The sequence below is a fragment of the Labrus mixtus genome, chromosome 23 (genome assembly GCF_963584025.1).
Source record: "Labrus mixtus chromosome 23, fLabMix1.1, whole genome shotgun sequence".
In the NCBI taxonomy this organism is placed as follows: Eukaryota; Metazoa; Chordata; class Actinopteri; order Labriformes; family Labridae; genus Labrus; species Labrus mixtus.
Window position 1 is genome coordinate 9020540 of NC_083634.1, and position 18332 is coordinate 9038871.

The 18332-nt window shown below is 40.6% G+C and overlaps 1 protein-coding gene across 4 annotated transcripts in view; it reads right to left on the reverse strand.

Annotated features, from left to right (window-relative positions):
* The window catches only part of rell1 (RELT like 1), a 29650-nt gene extending 11793 nt beyond the window's left edge, over positions 1-17857 (reverse strand). The window contains exons 1-3 of one of the 4 annotated variants that reach the window (XM_061030968.1): positions 17630-17855; positions 7497-7697; positions 2783-2854 (exon numbers count right to left, since the gene is read on the reverse strand). In XM_061030968.1, coding sequence (XP_060886951.1) covers positions 2783-2854; positions 7497-7697; positions 17630-17654 — 298 coding nt within the window. In that variant the 5' untranslated portion in view covers positions 17655-17855. Of the gene's footprint in view, positions 1-2782; positions 2855-7496; positions 7698-17629 lie in introns of all 4 variants that reach the window. The other 3 variants (XM_061030967.1, XM_061030969.1, XM_061030970.1) reach the window with 3 other exon arrangements.
* Between the last annotated feature and the right edge of the window lie 475 nt (positions 17858-18332).

Below are 18332 nucleotides of genomic sequence, written 5' to 3' on the forward strand. Positions count from 1 at the left end.
CATGATCAAAAAATAATAAATCCATCGGGTTTCGATGAAGTAATTAGCTCCTCTAGAGTTTAAAACACAGACACTGAGAAATGACACATGACTGAGTCAGCTCTGTGACGACCTTCACTCAGAAACAGTCTACTACTCCCACTCTGATTGTGTCTTCATTCAAACACGATCTGCTGCTGCTGGACATGTAAAATGCACTCATCTGTTCACGTGACATACAAACTTATTTCCATCAAAACAGAGGAACTAGAGTTTTTAAAGAAGCCAGCTTGTAAAGTGTGTGTACATTTTGTTCTTGGTTGAGTGTTGTAGGAATAAATCTTGTGAGAGGCTGCAGAGCTGACACAGTCATTTTCCTATACGACTGTTTATTTTCAAAGTAGCAATCCAGAGCCACGTCGACTCATCAGACCGACCCTGTGAGGGTGAGTCATGATTTAAGGGACTCCAAGGCTCCAAACACAGATGCTACGTGAGGTTAAAACGAGTCAGTTCACAGATTAACTCTTCACTTTAAAGAGCTGCTGAGCTTTTTTTTTCTTGAACAACTTTGTAATAAGAAACTATTAAGAGGAGTTAACCCTATAAATAAAGATTTAACTGAAACGACTACCAAAGTTATGAATAGGATGTAGAGGGAGGGGGAGAGGTTTCATTCTTAATAATGAATTCTCATTGGGGGCGTTCGGACAGAACTTCTACAGAGAAACAAAAAAATGACAAACAGTCCAATGGAATAGCAGGATGGAAATGACATCAAAATGACATCATTTTGAGGCGATTATTTCCTGTAATTTAAAAAAATGTAATTGTATTGATTGATGTTTCCCTACATACACAGCTTTGATTAATGTTCAAACTGAAAAGTTTAATTAAATTAGAGAAGGAGGGGATGAGGGTTGGAGTCAAACCAGACTTCTTTGAGTTTAAGTGAGTCTTTACTGTAGATGGAAACTCCGGTTGTCAAAAACTGAGTCCTCTGTGCCGCGGTTTGTTTATCCTTATGTCTCTTAAAATAAACAATGAACATTTTTCATAAACAGCTGACGTGAGAGCAGTAAGAGCTGATAATCTTCTACAGAACGACTGTCTCCCTCCTTTATCTTCTTCTACATCTTTTTGTCTTCTTTCTTTTCTTTTGGATGAATTATTCAAGTTAATTAAAAACATGTTCAGTCTATAAACTCCTGCCATCACGAATCAGGACTTTGTACCTTCAATGAACAGAACTCAAGTCGTTATAAATCCCTCCCATGTGTAAAAAAAAAAAAAAAAAAAGCTGTTGTCAGACTGACATGCAACTCAACATCAAACCTGCCCGATATTAAATCAATATATATGAATTTAAATCTCTGGAAACTACAATTTCTTTTTTTATCATTAAAATATCCGAGCAACTTTTTGTACTTGGAAATTAAAGTTACATTAATCAAAATATTATAAACAGCCTGATAAAAACTAGTTTTATTTTAACTGAGAACTAGTTTTATTTTAACTGAGAGAAACATTGTGACGTACTTTGGAGGAGGATTGAGGGTCAGACATGACATTGGGGCAGCCACATGTCCGATGTGTCCTTTGACAAGACACTTAACCCCAAGTTGCTCCCACTGCTTCATCAGCAGGGCATGAATGTGTATGAATGGATTAGCAACTTGGTTCTCAAAATTGTATTTCAATTGTATTAATCATTTCACTTTTTCCTCTGCATTCTGAATTTATTCTTAACATTTCCACTTTGATCTTGAAGTGCATCATGTCAAAAACTCTTCCTCCTCTCTTTATTTATTTCTCCTGTAGATCTACTCTGTCAGACAAAGTGTTTCTTTTCATCCTATATTAGCTTTATCAGACACTAAACTCATTGTGATCTGTATCTCTCTTGTTGCACATTAACACGGTGTGTCAGGAAAGTGTTGAGATTTATTCTGAATATACCACCATGTTCCAGCTAAAGGGGGATTATTATTTCCCTTCACAGTAATCTAATGAAGAACCATTCTGTGGAAAACCATGATGTCATCAGCGTAGTGTAAATCTGCAGTCATCTCTAAGTCATTAAATTCTCTGAGGTTTGTCCTGAAGTTGAACTTGTGATTCCTGTTTCCCTCGTGAACACACACACACACACACACACACACACACACACACACACACACACACACACACACACACACACACACACACACACACACACACACACACACACACACACACACACACACACACACACACACACACACACACACACACACACACACACACACACACACACACACACACACACACACACACACACACACACACACACACACACACACACACACACACACACACACACACACACACACACACACACACACACACACACACACACACACACACACACACACACACACACACACACACACACACACACACACACACACACACACACACACACACACACACACACACACACACACACACACACACACACACACACACACACACACACTTCCTGAATAGTGTGTACAGTAACAATGAACCTGTTGAAGAGTTCCAGCATCAAATGAAGGACACGGCCTACATGAAGGAAATCCTCTGGGTCCAAAAGGGTTTGTGAGAATTTTGTGGAAATGTATCTCAAGCAAATGAAGACATAATAATATATATTTTTTTAAATGAATAAAAGATGCAGAAACAGGAATGCACCTTGTAACGGGTAGCTTATTAAGAAAAGGTGACAAAATCTCTGATTTGTCGTGTGATTTTGGTTCGATACCAAGCGATGGACGCTTACCTTGATTCTTCATGATGTAGTGAACGATCTGTCCCACCGTGTCGTCGTTGTCACTGTAAGTGTTGTTAAGGTCTGTGAGACAAACAGAAATACTTTCATTTAGACTGATGACATTATGAAGAAGATCTGATAAGAGATCCGAAAGACAAAGTCTCTCTCTCTCTGATGTCGGTCTCTATCCACTGTCGTATCTCTACAATAAAGGCATAAAAATGCCCAAAAATTAATCTTCAAAAACAAAAAAAGAAGCATAATAACACTGGTAGCGTTCGCCCCATATACAGAGGCTTAGACCTCGGCCCAGTGGATGGCTCAGGTTCATATTCGACCTGTGGCTCCTTTTCCTGCATGTCCTCTCCCTAGCTCTCTTCTCTCTAAAAGTAGTAGAGTAGTAATTGCTCTTGATGTTGGAATAATATGAAAAAATCATTTTGGGTTTTGAGGCCTAAAGTTGCAATCATGATGTTTTTGGCCACTGGGGGGTGCTAATATTCCCTTTCCTGTAAGCATTGTGTGCATGTCTTTATCTGTTATATTCTACCAAAGTTCATCAGCTAGCTGCCAACTGTGTCTGTTTACTGTTCTAGCACTGGGAAGCTGGTGTAAAATTTGCTTTTTGACCCATTTAAAAATAGCTTCCTCTAACCGCTGGACACACCAGACATGAGGAAGTCAGAGTGAATCAAAACATTAAAGCGGTCAACAAAGCATCCAAAACTAAGAGCTGAAAGAGGCTTCAGCGCACAGTTTGTCTCAGACAGTGTAAGAGCAGTTGGTTAGTACATCTCTGTGTTTGTAACATTAAAGGTGCACTATGGAGTTTTGGAAGAGAAATGTGAAAGTTGGAGAAGTGTACAGATTCTGCTTCTATGTTCATACCTCTATACACAAACTGTCCTTGGAGGAGAATTTGGTCGCTGAAACGCTGTTTTAAGATGAAATGCTACGCGAGAAGTCATGGTGGTGGGCCTGTAACAGTGAAATGGCAATTCTCCTCGTAGCTTTTTAGCTCCAAACAGCGTTCCAGGGACCCATTTTTTCCTTTGAGTAAAATTTGTGTATTTAGTTCAGAAAATAAAGCATAGAATTGTTTCACTTCTCCAACTTTAAAATTTGCCTACCAAATCTACGTAGTGCACCTTTAAGAGTAACACTTTTGACATTGACTATAGTAATACGTCCCCCTGCACAGCATGTGCCCATGAGGACAATAACAAACCAGACTTATTTCATTTTTTGTACCAGGCTGTAAACATGTTTATTCAAGCTGTAAAAAACGGCTTTTTTGGATGTTTTGTGTATGTGACCTCCGGGGTTCCTGGAGCCTGCCTCAGGCAGACACTCGACGAAACTGCATTGGCTTAATTTTTTAAGACCGGAGGTTGTTTCTTAGTCAGAACCTCGTATGATCAATATGCGCACAGATCCATGAAAAGATGCTTCAAGACTGTGCTCTATAGAAAATCACCCCTTACACCGAAACACACACCTTCCTACAGCTTCCTCTAGACCGGGGGTCTCCAACCTTTTTTCACCTGAGAGCTACTTTCAAAAAATGAAAGTGACCAAGGGCTACTTGCATCAAATCGCTTGCATTTATTTACATAGCTCACATCAGCTAAATTAAGCTACTGTTTGTACATGTGTGAAATTGCAATAAGCCAATGCTTATCAATAATCTTAAATTCACATCAATGTCCAAAAAAACATTCGTACTTCACACTTGTTTTTATGGGCCAAATATATGAATAGTGGGAAGAGGTGCATTTACCGTCATCAGATTTTTATTTTTATTTTTAACACAGTCGGTCAACCTGTAGGCGAGCTACTGAAAACCTGCCCGCGAGCTACCAGTAGCTCCCGAGCTACCTGTTGGAGACCCCTGCTCTAGACTCTCCAATCTCTTGTCTCTACTGATGAATTTACCGGGTGCTCTGGCCGTCTTTACACTGTGATCTGTGAGAGTGAGCTGCTCACGGTGTATGAAAGTCAGTGACAGAAGCAGACAGAGAAATAAAAGAGGAAACCTGATCTCTCTGAAACAAGAGGAGCATGGATCGACTGAATGAGTGAGCTCACAAGAATACACAAGCCATGTTTTAGTTTGGGGTTTTTTTTCCCTGCTCTTTTGTTTCCTTGTACTGTATGAGAGAGAAAGGGTTGGGCCCTGTTGACTGAGACAGCGGGGGAAAAACCCCGGAGCACTCGTGGCTATTGTGCTGCTTGGCAGAGAGCTCACACTCAAAAGAGAAACCAGATTTACGTCCGTAATTCTCCAAAACCTGCTGAACTTTACAACTTGGGTTGATACAGGGTTGGATGTAATGGAGGGGCTTTGGTCACCATAGGAGAAAATGGACTCTTAGTAACTATGCTTCAACCGCCTCCCTTCTTTGCTCTCCCTCTGCTCTAATGCATAAAACAAAAATCCTCACAGAAGAGGATTCACAACCGAAGGAGTCGACGTCAGTTTAGAAAGCATCGTCGGCAGTTATCATTGCGAGCCAAGGGGAAGGAGGAGGATTTACATTACATAACACGGCAGGGGTTGAGTCACAGCATGACTGATGTGAGTGAGAAACTTCTCCCCGGTTTCCATCGGGCCTCCACTCCTTAAAAAGACAGACACTGTTCAATGGATTCGTTTGAAATAACTACAACTTAGCATATCATTATTTATTTTTTTTCAGAGATTCTGTTTCTGATTTTTCTGCTGATGAATCTTACATACGCATGTTTTACTTTTTGTTTAAGAAAAAATAAAAAGCATTTAACTTGTGTGCAGTTTGGAAGCAAATAAGAGACGTAATTATTTGAATTTTAACAGCCACTGAATGTTGAATACTGAAATTTAAACACCACTGAATTCATAGCATTGAAATATTTTACTCTGAAAATCATGCATCTGAATTTATTTGTCCTGAAAGAGGTAATGGTGAGTATTTAGTTGTAAAATAAAAAGTGGCCGTTGTTGCTTAAAATTAGGATGGACCATGTTTTCACTTAACCTCCATGTGACTGTGCCCCACAAAGGGAGGTGCCATTTGGAATCAAACTGGTGTATTTTTTTTTTTTTTTACTCACATCACTCAGCTCCTTCAGTACCTGGCATCCAGCAAATTCATTAAGTCCAGGAATTTAGTTCATGACTGTTGCTGAGGGAGGGCAGGTGGGAACGCAGAAGTGCGATGGCTGACCTTGAGATTCACTATCACGTGACGAGAGTTATTTGGAAAACAACTTCTCCCTTCCTCTGCGTGTGTTTTTCCATTTAGTGAAACTTAGCAGCACACACGGTGGGGTTGAGTGACGAGAGTCAGGTCAGATACTGATCTCGAGTTAATGTTTAATTTGATTGGAATTTTTTCAAATGTGTGTGCTGCTGTAAAAAGCGAAGATGGAGAAATGTTGAGGACATCTGGATCCTTGATAGAGCTACCTATTTATTGGCAATTTCATCGTTACCGTAATCTGAGTGTTAGCAAACTTGCAAAAGTCTGGATTTATTGTAGGTTAAAAAAAGAGTTCACGCCATGTTGACACAGTCAGGTGAAGCCAGCTACCTACCCTTGTTTCATTTTTGCACTTCACCTCTTTCTTGAAACATTGACCAATGTTATGCATAGCCTCACATCTATTTGTTTATAGTGCCGCAGGAATGGACCAGCTCCTAGTTATGCTGCTATTGGCTTAGACTCGGAGAACTGGCACACTGAGCTATCTGTAGCTTGAGTAAACCACAGACCTCAGACAGGTGACTGAGGAACTAGAACGTGCTATGCTAGCCGATTTCAGGGTTTTAAAAACACATCCTGGAGAGCACGATTGTTCAGAAAAAAGACACTGCTCGATGATGTGTTTTCTAGGGCCAGACCGATATGAGATTTTTGGGGCCGATGCCAATATTAGGGAGGGGGAAAAAAAATCTTATACCGATACATGGCCGATATTTTTCTGTCTGTAGAGGTAGATAGAAATATACACATTTATTGTGTTGATCGCTCGAATGCGGATCAAACACTTGTGAAACAGATTTACAATGAAGACAAGATGGTCACTCAACAGGAAAGTGCATGTACGTTCATCACCGTTTGACACTCTGGAGAGTGATAATGCTTGTTTGTAATCCATATACTCTGCTGGTGACGGCCAGAAAGAGAACTGCTACCAACTACAAGGATGCTCAAATGAAACGATATTTGACAAGTGAATAAATCGATTAATATCTGCGATAAAATCAAGCGGCAACCTCCGGGGTTGAAAAGTGGAGCCAATGCAGAAGTGCAAATATGCCTAAACCCTCATCACGACATCGGACCTATGTGCAGCTGAAAAAAGCCTTTATTGTTTTTTATCTTATTTTTGCCTTTGATTGTATTTATTTGTTGATTTGCAGCCCTTGTAAAAGCACTTTATTAAAAGGTTCTAATTGCTGTTGCTGTTATTAAAAGCAAAATGTAACTTCTCTTTCGTCAACCTCTTGTCATTTCCTTCCTTTATGTTCTCTAATCTCTTTTCCATCTGCTCAAAACAAAACGTGTAGAGCAACAATCGTGGGTGTGTTCTGTATATGAGTCCATAGATGCAATAAGCACATTAATCCGGTTGTAATGATGTCCAACACAATGACACATCGTCTTACACTTAACACGTCTGCCATGTCAGATCGCATTTCAACACCGAAGAGTCTCCTACTCCCTTCTGATGTCCTCACCTCCTCCCAGCTCCAGGTCTTTCTCCTCCTCCTCCACACACTCCTCCTCCCCATCGTGGGCCTCAGTGGTGCAGCGGTACCCCTTCCTCTTCAACACGTGGCAGATGACCACGCCGAGCAGGCCCAGCAGGAAGAAAACGGGGAGCAGGACGAACGCGGTGTAGTCTGGGTGGTTGCTGCCTTTTTCTGTTGTCGCACCCGCTGGAATGGAGAAAAAAAAAAACACGATTCATTTGATTATTACTGTAAAGAAAAAAGAAAAAAACACGATTCATTTGATTATTACTGTAAAGAAAAAAAAAACACGATTCATTTGATTATTACTGTAAAGAAAAAAAAAAAAAACACGATTCATTTGATTATTACTGTAAAGAGAAAAAAAAAAAAAAAAACGCTGGATGTTTTGAATGCCCTTGAATGCAACCGGATACCCTCGCTGAGCAGCTGAGGGGATTTAAATCGCATCAGCTGCTACATGACTGAGATTTCATTTTCCCTTCCTGGATCAATCGAGTCTGCTGCTGTCTCTGTCCTCTAACTGCTTGATTCAACACAAGGTGCCCCCCTCCCCCCACCCCACCCCTCCCTCCTTAACAGTTTATTTAATCTCAGAAGCTGAGAGTGAAAAGGCAAAGTGATCACAAAGTAAGACATGAATGAAGGATCGTACAGAAGTTGTTCATTAAAGACTGCTTTGAAGATTACACCTTACTAGTAGCATGGTTATCTTTTTTGTCTGATGACGGAAAGAAGAGCAAGTACACCATTCACTTTACAACTCCCACTCTCCCACTCCCATCTGCCCACCCACCCACACACCGGACTTTAGACCCATCAGGGTGCCACAACACTTGTTGGGAAGGGTGCTAGGTGCAGCTCGCCATACTGATCCTCATTACTAACTCAAACTAGGTTCAGACACATTTCAAGGTCTGAGCTCTTTTTCTTTATAGTTAATATCTTCATATAAAATATTGGTCAATATATTGAATGTTTCGTCTGATGGCTGTTGTATTAAAAGTCCATCAGAAGTAGCTAATCCCATTCATACGTCGCTGATGCAGCAGGGGGAGCAACTTGGGGTTAAGAGTCTCGCTTTAGGACACATCGGACATGTGGCTGCAGGAGCTCGGGGTCAAACCCTGACCTTCCGTTTGAAAGACGAACTCTACTACTGAGCCATGAGTCCTCATTTGAAGAGTCAAATAATTAGAGGTGGGACAAAAAAAAAGATTTTTGTAAAAATCGAGATTCTTCTCCTAAGATTTTAAATCAATTCATAACTTCCAAAAATCGATTATTTATTTTTTTGGGCTAATAATCAGTCACTCCCTGCTAAGTGCTAAGTTTAGCTCTTTAACTCAGTAGAATGCCAAATAGAGCAACAATAAATTCAGCCAGTCTCACAGATGACTGGAGTAGATCCTGAAGTATGCACTAATTCATAAATAGACTTTGAATCCAAGGATCCATGAATCCAGAATCGTTTTAAATCGTAAATAGACTCTGAATTGAATCGTGAGACACCCAAAGATTCCCAGCCCTACAAATAATATTTGTTATTTTAAGGGTACAGCTCAAAGTAACAGTCATCACATCTTCTCAGATCTCTTGTTTTGTCCGACCAACTGTCCTAAATTCAAGGCGTTCATTTTATTATCCTAAATGACAACGAAAGGAAGAAGAATCTTCACTTTTAAGAGGAAAATTAAGTTTTTTCTTGACTAAATAAAGTGAATGAAACAAGACTTTGAATAGGAAAAGGCTTAAAGATTTGTCTTTTCTGATTTGATTGAATTACATTTTCGACCCGTCTTCCTGAGACTGATAAGGTCGACGGTCAAAGGGCGGACTGTGACCTGTGCTCAGTCACAGGGGAGACCTCCCCTGGCTCTGCTGTTTGAGCACCACGTGAGACATTCCAGCCCGACACACAACGGAGCTTTTGTCTGTTCTCCTGTTCACATCAGTGTGTGACTGTGTGTGTGTAAGAGACACACACACACACACATGCATATATATTCAGAGAGAGAGAGAGACTGATAACAGTTTAAACAGAGTCTCACACATATCCAATCACATGTTCCTGCCTACCACCGCTCCGTGTTTATGTGTCTGCATACCTAACATGTGCCTCTTGATGTATACAGGCAGATCTGTGCTCTCTCATTGTCCCGGTCCTCTGGTGCACCAGACTGAAAACACACTGATAGAGAGCATTGTCTGCCTGCTGACCATCCTGTGGACGACTGCTGCTGGGTGCATGTAGAGACCAACACACTGGCACATTCCCATCATGCCTCTCTTTACCGTCAAACCAGCAAATTAGAGATATGGGCAAAAAAGATTCTGGATTATAAAGAGTCCTTGAGGAGGATTTAATGAGTCATTAATCTCTTGGTGATAAACGTTTTCAGAATAATATCTGAGGCACAGCACAGGTTGTTTCAATCTTATTTCCATACGAATAAAATGCAACTTTAAGGCTTTGGTGATATCTTTGCATAGATACTTTGTGCCACAGCTGTGTGAGGATATAATTAGGGCTGGGTGATGAATTTTGAAACAGGAAGTGAAAGTTAAAATCTAGTCCGATCCTGTGAAGTTGTCCTCTTCTATCAGATAATCCCAGCATTACTTTTTTTTTAAATTTAAAAGTCAAATGTCATGTTTTACAAACACTAATATGTGTCTCCAGCTTGTCTACAAACCCTCCAATTATGAGAAAGTCCACTCTCTCCGTCTTTTGTCTGCTCCACTTTTCAGAAAATGTGTGCTCAAACAGACCGTTTGGAGATTTTCCCTTCATGACATCACAAAGGGCAGTAACCCCTACCTTGCTCAACAGAGGACTTCATCTGCCCAATAAAAACCTCTTCTCTGTATCAGTAGTCAGATGTTGTAGATGCCAGCATTAAATTGATTTGGCACAACAAATACACATCAGATACTGACATTGGTTCATGTCACATTTTATGCTGATGTGCCGATGTCTGTCTGTCAACAGGGCCAAAATACACTTCCCTTAAAGAGGTATGGCAATAGCTTGTGGTTTCTTTTGGAAAAATTAAACCTCAATCGATCGTGCTATAGCGCTGAAAAATGTCAATCTGCACAACAGAGACATTTAGAACATCTGCAACAGCTGCAGGCCGTGCTACCACTTCCTACCTAACACAGGAAATGAGGTTCAAAATCAGCAAACAATCCCTTTAACAAAAAGTATTTTGGTTATGTTGCGACAGTGTTGCAAAATGTATGAAAAAAAAGTCAGCTAAAGATTAACTGTAGAAGATAAGAAAGAAATAAGATTTTAACTTTTGTTAAAAGTTTATAGCCCCATTCATACATGAACTCCAGACAGTTTTAAGTGTAATTTCAGCACATCAGGGCCATGAACATTTCCAAGGAATTGCTTTTCACAACAGACCTGATGTCGTTGGGGTGGGAAAAAATATTGGCACAGAATACACATTTTACATTTTTAGTGAAACATTTTAACAGGCTGCAGGTCAGAATGAAAAAATCAGGATGAAAGCCCACCGAGAAAATACCAAAAAATATCCAAGAGCAAAGAAAATATTCAACAGTGCAGTGCATGTGTGAAAAGGGCTTATGAAAACTTATCCTGGGCGCAAGAAATATATGCCAAGTGTACATAACAGTATCCTGTGGTAAAGACAAGGTTGCATGATTCATGATTCTCTGGATTATCAGATTTCAGGTCGGACAAGATACTTTCAAACTGCCTCAGCTACCGCCACAGGAGAACAAGTCTTACACTGCAGCTGTCCTCAGTATTGTGGACAATGGACAAAGGTGATTGGCTCTTGGCCAAACACCTCAACATCACGACGAACACTCGAGAGAGAGGTTTTCCCATAGCAGTACCTGCCAAAGTGTTTCTGTCTGCACTGTCAAATCCTTCATCTGAAGCATCCATTGGAGCCAAGCCCGGGCAGAATAAGTCAGCATTACTGTTGGAGGAGTTTAATTTCCTGCTGTTCTTTATGGGGATTTACTCCGTGAGTTGTGTTTGTATGAAGTTTATTAATGTCACTCCTGTAACACGGACGGGGAGATTGATCTGTGATGGAAAATAACTGAAGAACAAAACACAGCAAGTTTCTTGTCATACCTTTTTCCAAGGCAAAAGTTTTTTTTAGTTGTTTTTTTTGTCTTAATCCCCCATTTTTGGACCTCTGCTCGTCTTTTCGTCTACTTATGGTAGAAATGCGTTAGCCATTATTAAAGGCATATCCACTGATAACTGCTTGGGTCCATTGGAATACTCAAATCTGGAACTTTGTGTTCCTGCAACTATATCAGATTACATGACAACACAACAGTGTCGAAGGGGATGTCAGAAAAGAGGATGTTCCTCCCTGCTGATATCAGCAAAAGACAGCACACCCCGGAAATCACATTATGTCTTTAAATGACATTTTGTTACATTTTTCTTTCCAGATCGTTTCAAACTTTCAGAATCACATCTTTGCTAAATCCTTCACAGAGGGATATCAGTTCTGGCTGCATGACTTTTAGCCTTTTGTCTTTAACAGGCAGCTACATTCAGTTGGTAATCGGATCCTTCTCTATTTGTAATCCCATTACTCTCTTCAGACTCTTATTAGGAAGCAGAGAGAGGATGTGGGAACCGTTCCACTTCTTTATGTTCACCACTGTTTGGCGAGTCAATAACCTCGCCTTCCCTTTGTACAACAATGTCTATCTGGGCAAAAAGAACACAAAAGACACCAAAATGTTTTAAAAAACCCAGACTCAATGGAGGATCCAAGATAGAGAGTGTTTGTCAGTGAAAAGCTACTGAACATTGAGTTTCTAAACATTGGGCCTACATGATGTTAGAAAAACATGCCTTGTTTGAGTTCGAGGCTTGATCCAAAGGTGACTGGACTTGGTTGAAGATCTTTCACCTTTCCTCCAAAAAGGTTTCTTCAGTTCTAAACTAACTGGCGGACGGAGCTAGAAATGTAAGCATCTGTGGAGTCAACGATGACTCACATGAGAGTGGTTATCTGAGTCGTTGACCTTGTTTCATCTACATTTGTTAACACTCTGTGGAACGTTGGGCTCCCATGTTCCAAGGTGGGACTGGGGCTTCAGCTGTTTTGGTAGAAAAATCAAAACAGCATTGTAGGTTGGTGAAAGACCTCGGTTAAGGGATGGTTTTTCCACCTTAACATAGGTGGACACCCCGTTTTGAACAAATGGTCTTCCCTGGCTGGGATATGCAAGTTGTCATCTTCAATAGAGTGTCCTTTGTCCGTCACATGTAAGTGGACAGCAGAATCCTGTCCTGAAGAGCCGGCTCTCCAATCCTGTGCCATGCCTTTGTGTAGTGGTTGTTTAGTCTCCCCAATGTATAAATCCCTGCATTCCTTGTTGCACTGGATAGCATTGACAACATTGATTTGCTTATGTTTGGGAGTTTAGTCCTTGGGTTGGACCAACATCCATCTACTAGTTAGTTCAGAACTAAAGAAGACTTTCAGAGGAGAGGTAAAACACCTTCAACATCTTCAACCAAGTCCAGTTTCCTTTGGATCAAGCCTGGAATAAACCATGACCTGGACGACTGAAATCTTAATTCACAGCTATAAATTGCAGACTTTCGCGTTTATTGAAAATACTCTCATCGCATCAGTGATAAAATTGTGATGATTTATCCAGCCCTACTTTCCATTTCAACATTCACATGCTGTTCCTGACTGAAATTGTCCCAACCTTTCTGTAGACTTTTTTCCCTCCCATATATGACATCAGAATACAAATAGCTAGATGTTCATTATAAGTGTGAATGTTTCCTAATATGGTAACCTAAACCAACAAGGCTTAAACGAAACATTGTTCAAACAATGCAGCCCACATAAGAACTATTAACCCATCATGGTCCTTCAGTCTACACTCCTATGAGGAAAATTAGAAGATGTTCGAATGTCTAATAGTTTTAGCCAAAGCTAAAGCTAAAGCTAGAGTAAATCCTGCAGTGGTACCTAAGCTCATACTTAACATAACAAATCAGATTATTGTGACTGTCACATTTTTGTCTCTTTAAAAAGGAACGGGCTCTAATGTGTATAAAGTCATGAACAAACTGGGGTTTGGTCACATTTAAAAGGAAAGACATGTACTCTACTGAAAACTAATAAATTTCGAGAAAAAAAAGGCCTACACTACACTTAGCGTTTGCGCTGTATTTCTATTCAAACTTATTTGGTTTCTAATGTTCAGATGAGGTATAATAATTGTGTATTACAGTCTTTCTTATAGTGTGGAATAGTTTGGCTGCAGAGGCTCCAAATGTCATGAAAAACAATCTGCATATAAATAATTTGCTTTTGTTTTTAGCAAACTGAATACAGAGGATAGTCAGGAAACATGTCATTTTCTATTCTCCTTTTTGATTCATTTCATTGGTACTCAGGATTGACAAAAAAAAAATCGAATTCTTTACAATGTGTGAATCTGTAAAAAAAATTAACACATAGCTGTCAGTCAAGAATATGCAAGAAGAGGTGACAGACACAAAATATTGTATGACGGCAACACATCAGGGTAGGAATGTGTGGCCTGCAGCTCAACGCTAGGTTAAAAGGCCGCCTGTGGTTCACCCGTTTCCTCATATTCAAAGAATCATGAGCAGCTGAGAAAGCAAATCTGAGACACAAACTCACCACGTTCAAGCAACAGCAGCTCTGCTATTTCAACCCCCTACCAAATATCCATTTAGCAGCCAAATGAGCTCTTACATAAGTGAAACCTCTCTCGGGCACTGCTTCAGTTGCTATGATGTACAGGAGTACCTCTGTCTTTACACAGCTCTGCAAGTTAGCAAGTGTGCACTTGTTGTGTTGCTTAACTGCATTCTCATTCTGCTTTATGATCACGGAGCGGAAACTAATTTTGCCAGAAGAATCAGCCAACGCTGCGCCCTTTATGAGCGCACAGATTCCAACAAATAATCCAGGAGCAAGCGCTGCAATGTTTAAATAACAACATCCGTGTCAAAATGAAAGTCTGTTTTATCTTGCTGTTATTTTGTCAAGGAATTACTTCACTTGGAAGCAATGTTCCTATTAGTTTTGAAATCACCTCTCTCATTAATCATGACACAGTTTCTCCTCTCTCTACATGTCAGGCAAGAATAGCTGCTTATAATGACCCCGAGACACAGCAATAAAGGATCTTCCATACTGCGTCAGCTTCAATAATGTAGCAACATGTGAGTAATGGACTTCATCTTTTATGTAACCTCATCAATACCTGAGTGATCTGGAGCAATAACTGTTGAACTCAACTGAAAGTATGTGTCTTGGAAAAATGATTCGCTACACTGTTTTTAATGTCTTCTATGAAAGACTACAATGAAATGTGGTTAAGAAAACATGAAATGAAAAAAGTTCCTACTACTCATAATCAGTTTCTTTTCAAACTTGCAGAAAACTCCTGATATTTCACCCAGAGTTTCTCCTGCCAGACCCCTAGTATTTGTTCTGCAGCACGTCCGAGTGAGCTGATGTGAGAACGCAGCAGGATATTCTCCGGGGAATTCACCTCGAGACCAATGGGAGTGGGGAGTGACATTTTATATCCTGTGACTGGAGTCAGTGCACAGACTGTATGCATGCGACTGTGCACGTACTTAAACGGACGCATTACGTATTCTGTTCATCAGTATGTTCTCCTCCGCCCTTTTGTTGATAGTGTATTTCCGTTTAGCTACACGTAGCATCGATATAGAGGCGGCACCACCACCGCTGCTTCGGTGGCAGTGTATGAATGGATTAGTGTTGTACTTACTCTCTGATGTACGTCGCTTTTCATAAAAGCGTCTGCTAAGTGGATTGTAGAATTGTAAATATTGTCATTATAGCATCGTATTAGCGATAGACTCTGTTGCCTCCGACCACTAATTCTGCGTCATTTGTTTCTTTACATCACGTCTTACCATAGGAGACCCCCCCCCCCCCGAAATGATTTAGATATTTTCAGGAGTGCATATGTGAAAATGGCTATAGGGTACATTTACAGGCCTGTGGAGGTAAATTATCTAGAAACTACAAGAAAAGGGAAAGTTAAACTTCCTGTCCAACAGGAGTATTTTTACGACTTACACCAGGGTTGGGCTGGATCACAATAAGGCCCGTTTCGACCGGAGGAACTATCCCCCAGAACTATAGTCTTTTTGAAGAACTATGTGCCAAATGTACCCAGGTAAAAAGTGTAGTTTTGGGTAAATAATCTACCCCAATAAAAGACTCTACTGTCGGTTATGGACTTTCTGACGGTCTGGGGACTTTTGGGGCAGGGCCTGCGGCGCGTGCAGAGCTGAACGTCTGATTGGTCAGGCTCTCGTAGCGTAGGTGACGTCTGATTGGCCAGGCAATAGTAGCGTTGGCGCCACGTTTAAAGAGCGAAGCTGAAGCCCGTTGTTTAAATCTTTTCACAGTGCTGCAAATAGAACTTTTTAGAAATGGAAAACCGAAAAGAAGCTCCTGAAACTGTAAATGAAGTGTCAAGATGTTGACATGCACGCTGCATCGAGTGAACTATTTAGAGACACAACTTTATGCTCATCAAGATTCCACCAAGTGAATCTGCTGCATGTATGCTCTAATAAAACAGACATGAGGACTCATGCTTGGCTTTTTGCACGCCACAGACTCCTCTGGACTCTTGGTGGAAAATGGAACCAGGCCCAGTGTTTTGAAAGGTTACGAAGAAAAACCCAAGCATCATTAGCGTACACTAAAATAGAGCACTGACTCAAGCTTTCATTGAAGCAGAGAGACACACTGCAGCACTCTTCTTTGACACATGAATGGACCTCACAGTGTTTCAATATATGCACGGCCGTCTGGGAGACATTTAGCACGAAAATGTTGGTTGGAATCCTCAGAGGCAGAATGGTACAAAATCAATTACAATACAATATTGATGCAGTTTGAAATGTTTTAAGATACGCTGAGTGTTGTAATTACATTTTTTTTTTATTTAGTTCCTGAAGTTTAGTCTGTTGGATTACTTTTATTGTTGTCTCTGTTTGGATCTCGGTCATCCCGGTCATGGTATAGTCCAAGCTTGATCCAAAGATAAATGGAAAATGGACTTGAGCTTGTTGAACGCTTTTCTAGTTTCCTGACTACTACTTACACCGCATGTCACACCTACCCATTCACACACTGATGGCAGTGGGTTGCTATGTAAAGTGTCCATCCCAAGTAACGAATCCCATTCATACGCTGCCGACCAAGCTGCGGAAGCAACTTGGGCTTCTTGCCCAAGGACACATCGGACATGTGGCCGCAGGAGCTTTAGATGACCGACTCTACCAACTGAGCCAAAGCTTCCCCAAAGTCAGACCAGTCCAGCTGCCTTAGGATCAAGCTTCTGATTTACTTCTACTGCTGCAATTTCTACCAAAATGGGATCGTCAAGCAGGCAGACAGACTGACTAACACTGCCATCAAATTCTGTCATATATGCTTCATGCATCTGACAAACTGACCATGAATTACAGTCTCAGTATACCAACCCAACTGTATCCAAATATGTACATTACAGTGTAACTTTAAACAATGAAACTTGTGCAAAAAGTTAAGACACTTTTTCAGCAACTGGGGAATTAGAAAGTATGGCAGCTGCATTATTAAGAAGGCTTAATTCGTATTTGAAGTGTATGTGTTAATAATTGACAGGATTAAGATCAATACCTAACCTGGTATTTAAATAAATTACAATGACAACAAAATTGATTAACACAGAATAATTAATCATTAATGGCTTTTGTAATTAGTGTTAAAAGTTTCTACGTTTAAATAATACATAGACTTGGCTAAACAGTGGAAGTTTTCATCACTTGTTCCTGTATTTATCTTTTTACAGATGTTCAACATGTATTTTCTACTCCTCGTTTTGAAGGGTTTCCTCCACTTTCTTTAAGCTCAGCTGGTGTTCGTGGTTACAGAGTTAAGACTAAACTGTGGTCGTTCCAAAAGACTTTTCCGAGGAGGTTTGGGCAGACAAAGTGTGAACGAGTTTGACTTTGCAGCACTGCAACACCTTTCGTTTCCACTCCACAAGATGTTTAAAAGAAAAAGGAAACTTACGAGAGACGGTTGTTGAATCAGCCATTGACGGACAGGACCGTAGTTGGCCGGAGGTTCCGGGGGATGGTGTGTCTTACCGGAGACGGTCGGCAGTAAGTGTTGTCAAACTAAAGTAAAAGGAGGGACTTCTTCTTACAAACATCATCGCATTTCCTAATTCTTCAAAAGTGGATACGCCCTATCCTTAAAGTGGTACCTACCTACTCCCTCCGGCGGGAGTCGCGGTGGCATAATCAGGAAGAGAAAAGAGATGGTGCACTGACAGCGACTTCCGCGTTCGTCAGCCTAAACAGGAAGAGAAAAGAGATGGTGCACTGACAGCGACTTCCGCATTGGTCGGCTTTACAAAAAAGGGCCGTTTCGACAGCGTTAGACAGAAAAGCCCACAAATACAGCGCTGCACCCTGATTTAATATAGATCCACCTTTAACCGAACAACACTACATTAGACACACTAGCTCAACTGTAATTTCTCCTGTTAGAAGAATACAATCTGGAAAAAGAAAATAAAAAAATATGGGCAGGGGTCCAAAGAAGCATTCATATCAGAATCAGAATCAGCTTTATTGGCCATGTATGCTTACACACACAAGGAATTTTACTTCGGTGAACTGTGCTCTCTACAAACGTCCACCATTAAATACAAACAATAAACACAAAATAAGCATCGGCCGCTCTTTCATGTGCAGCCCCTCACTCATGA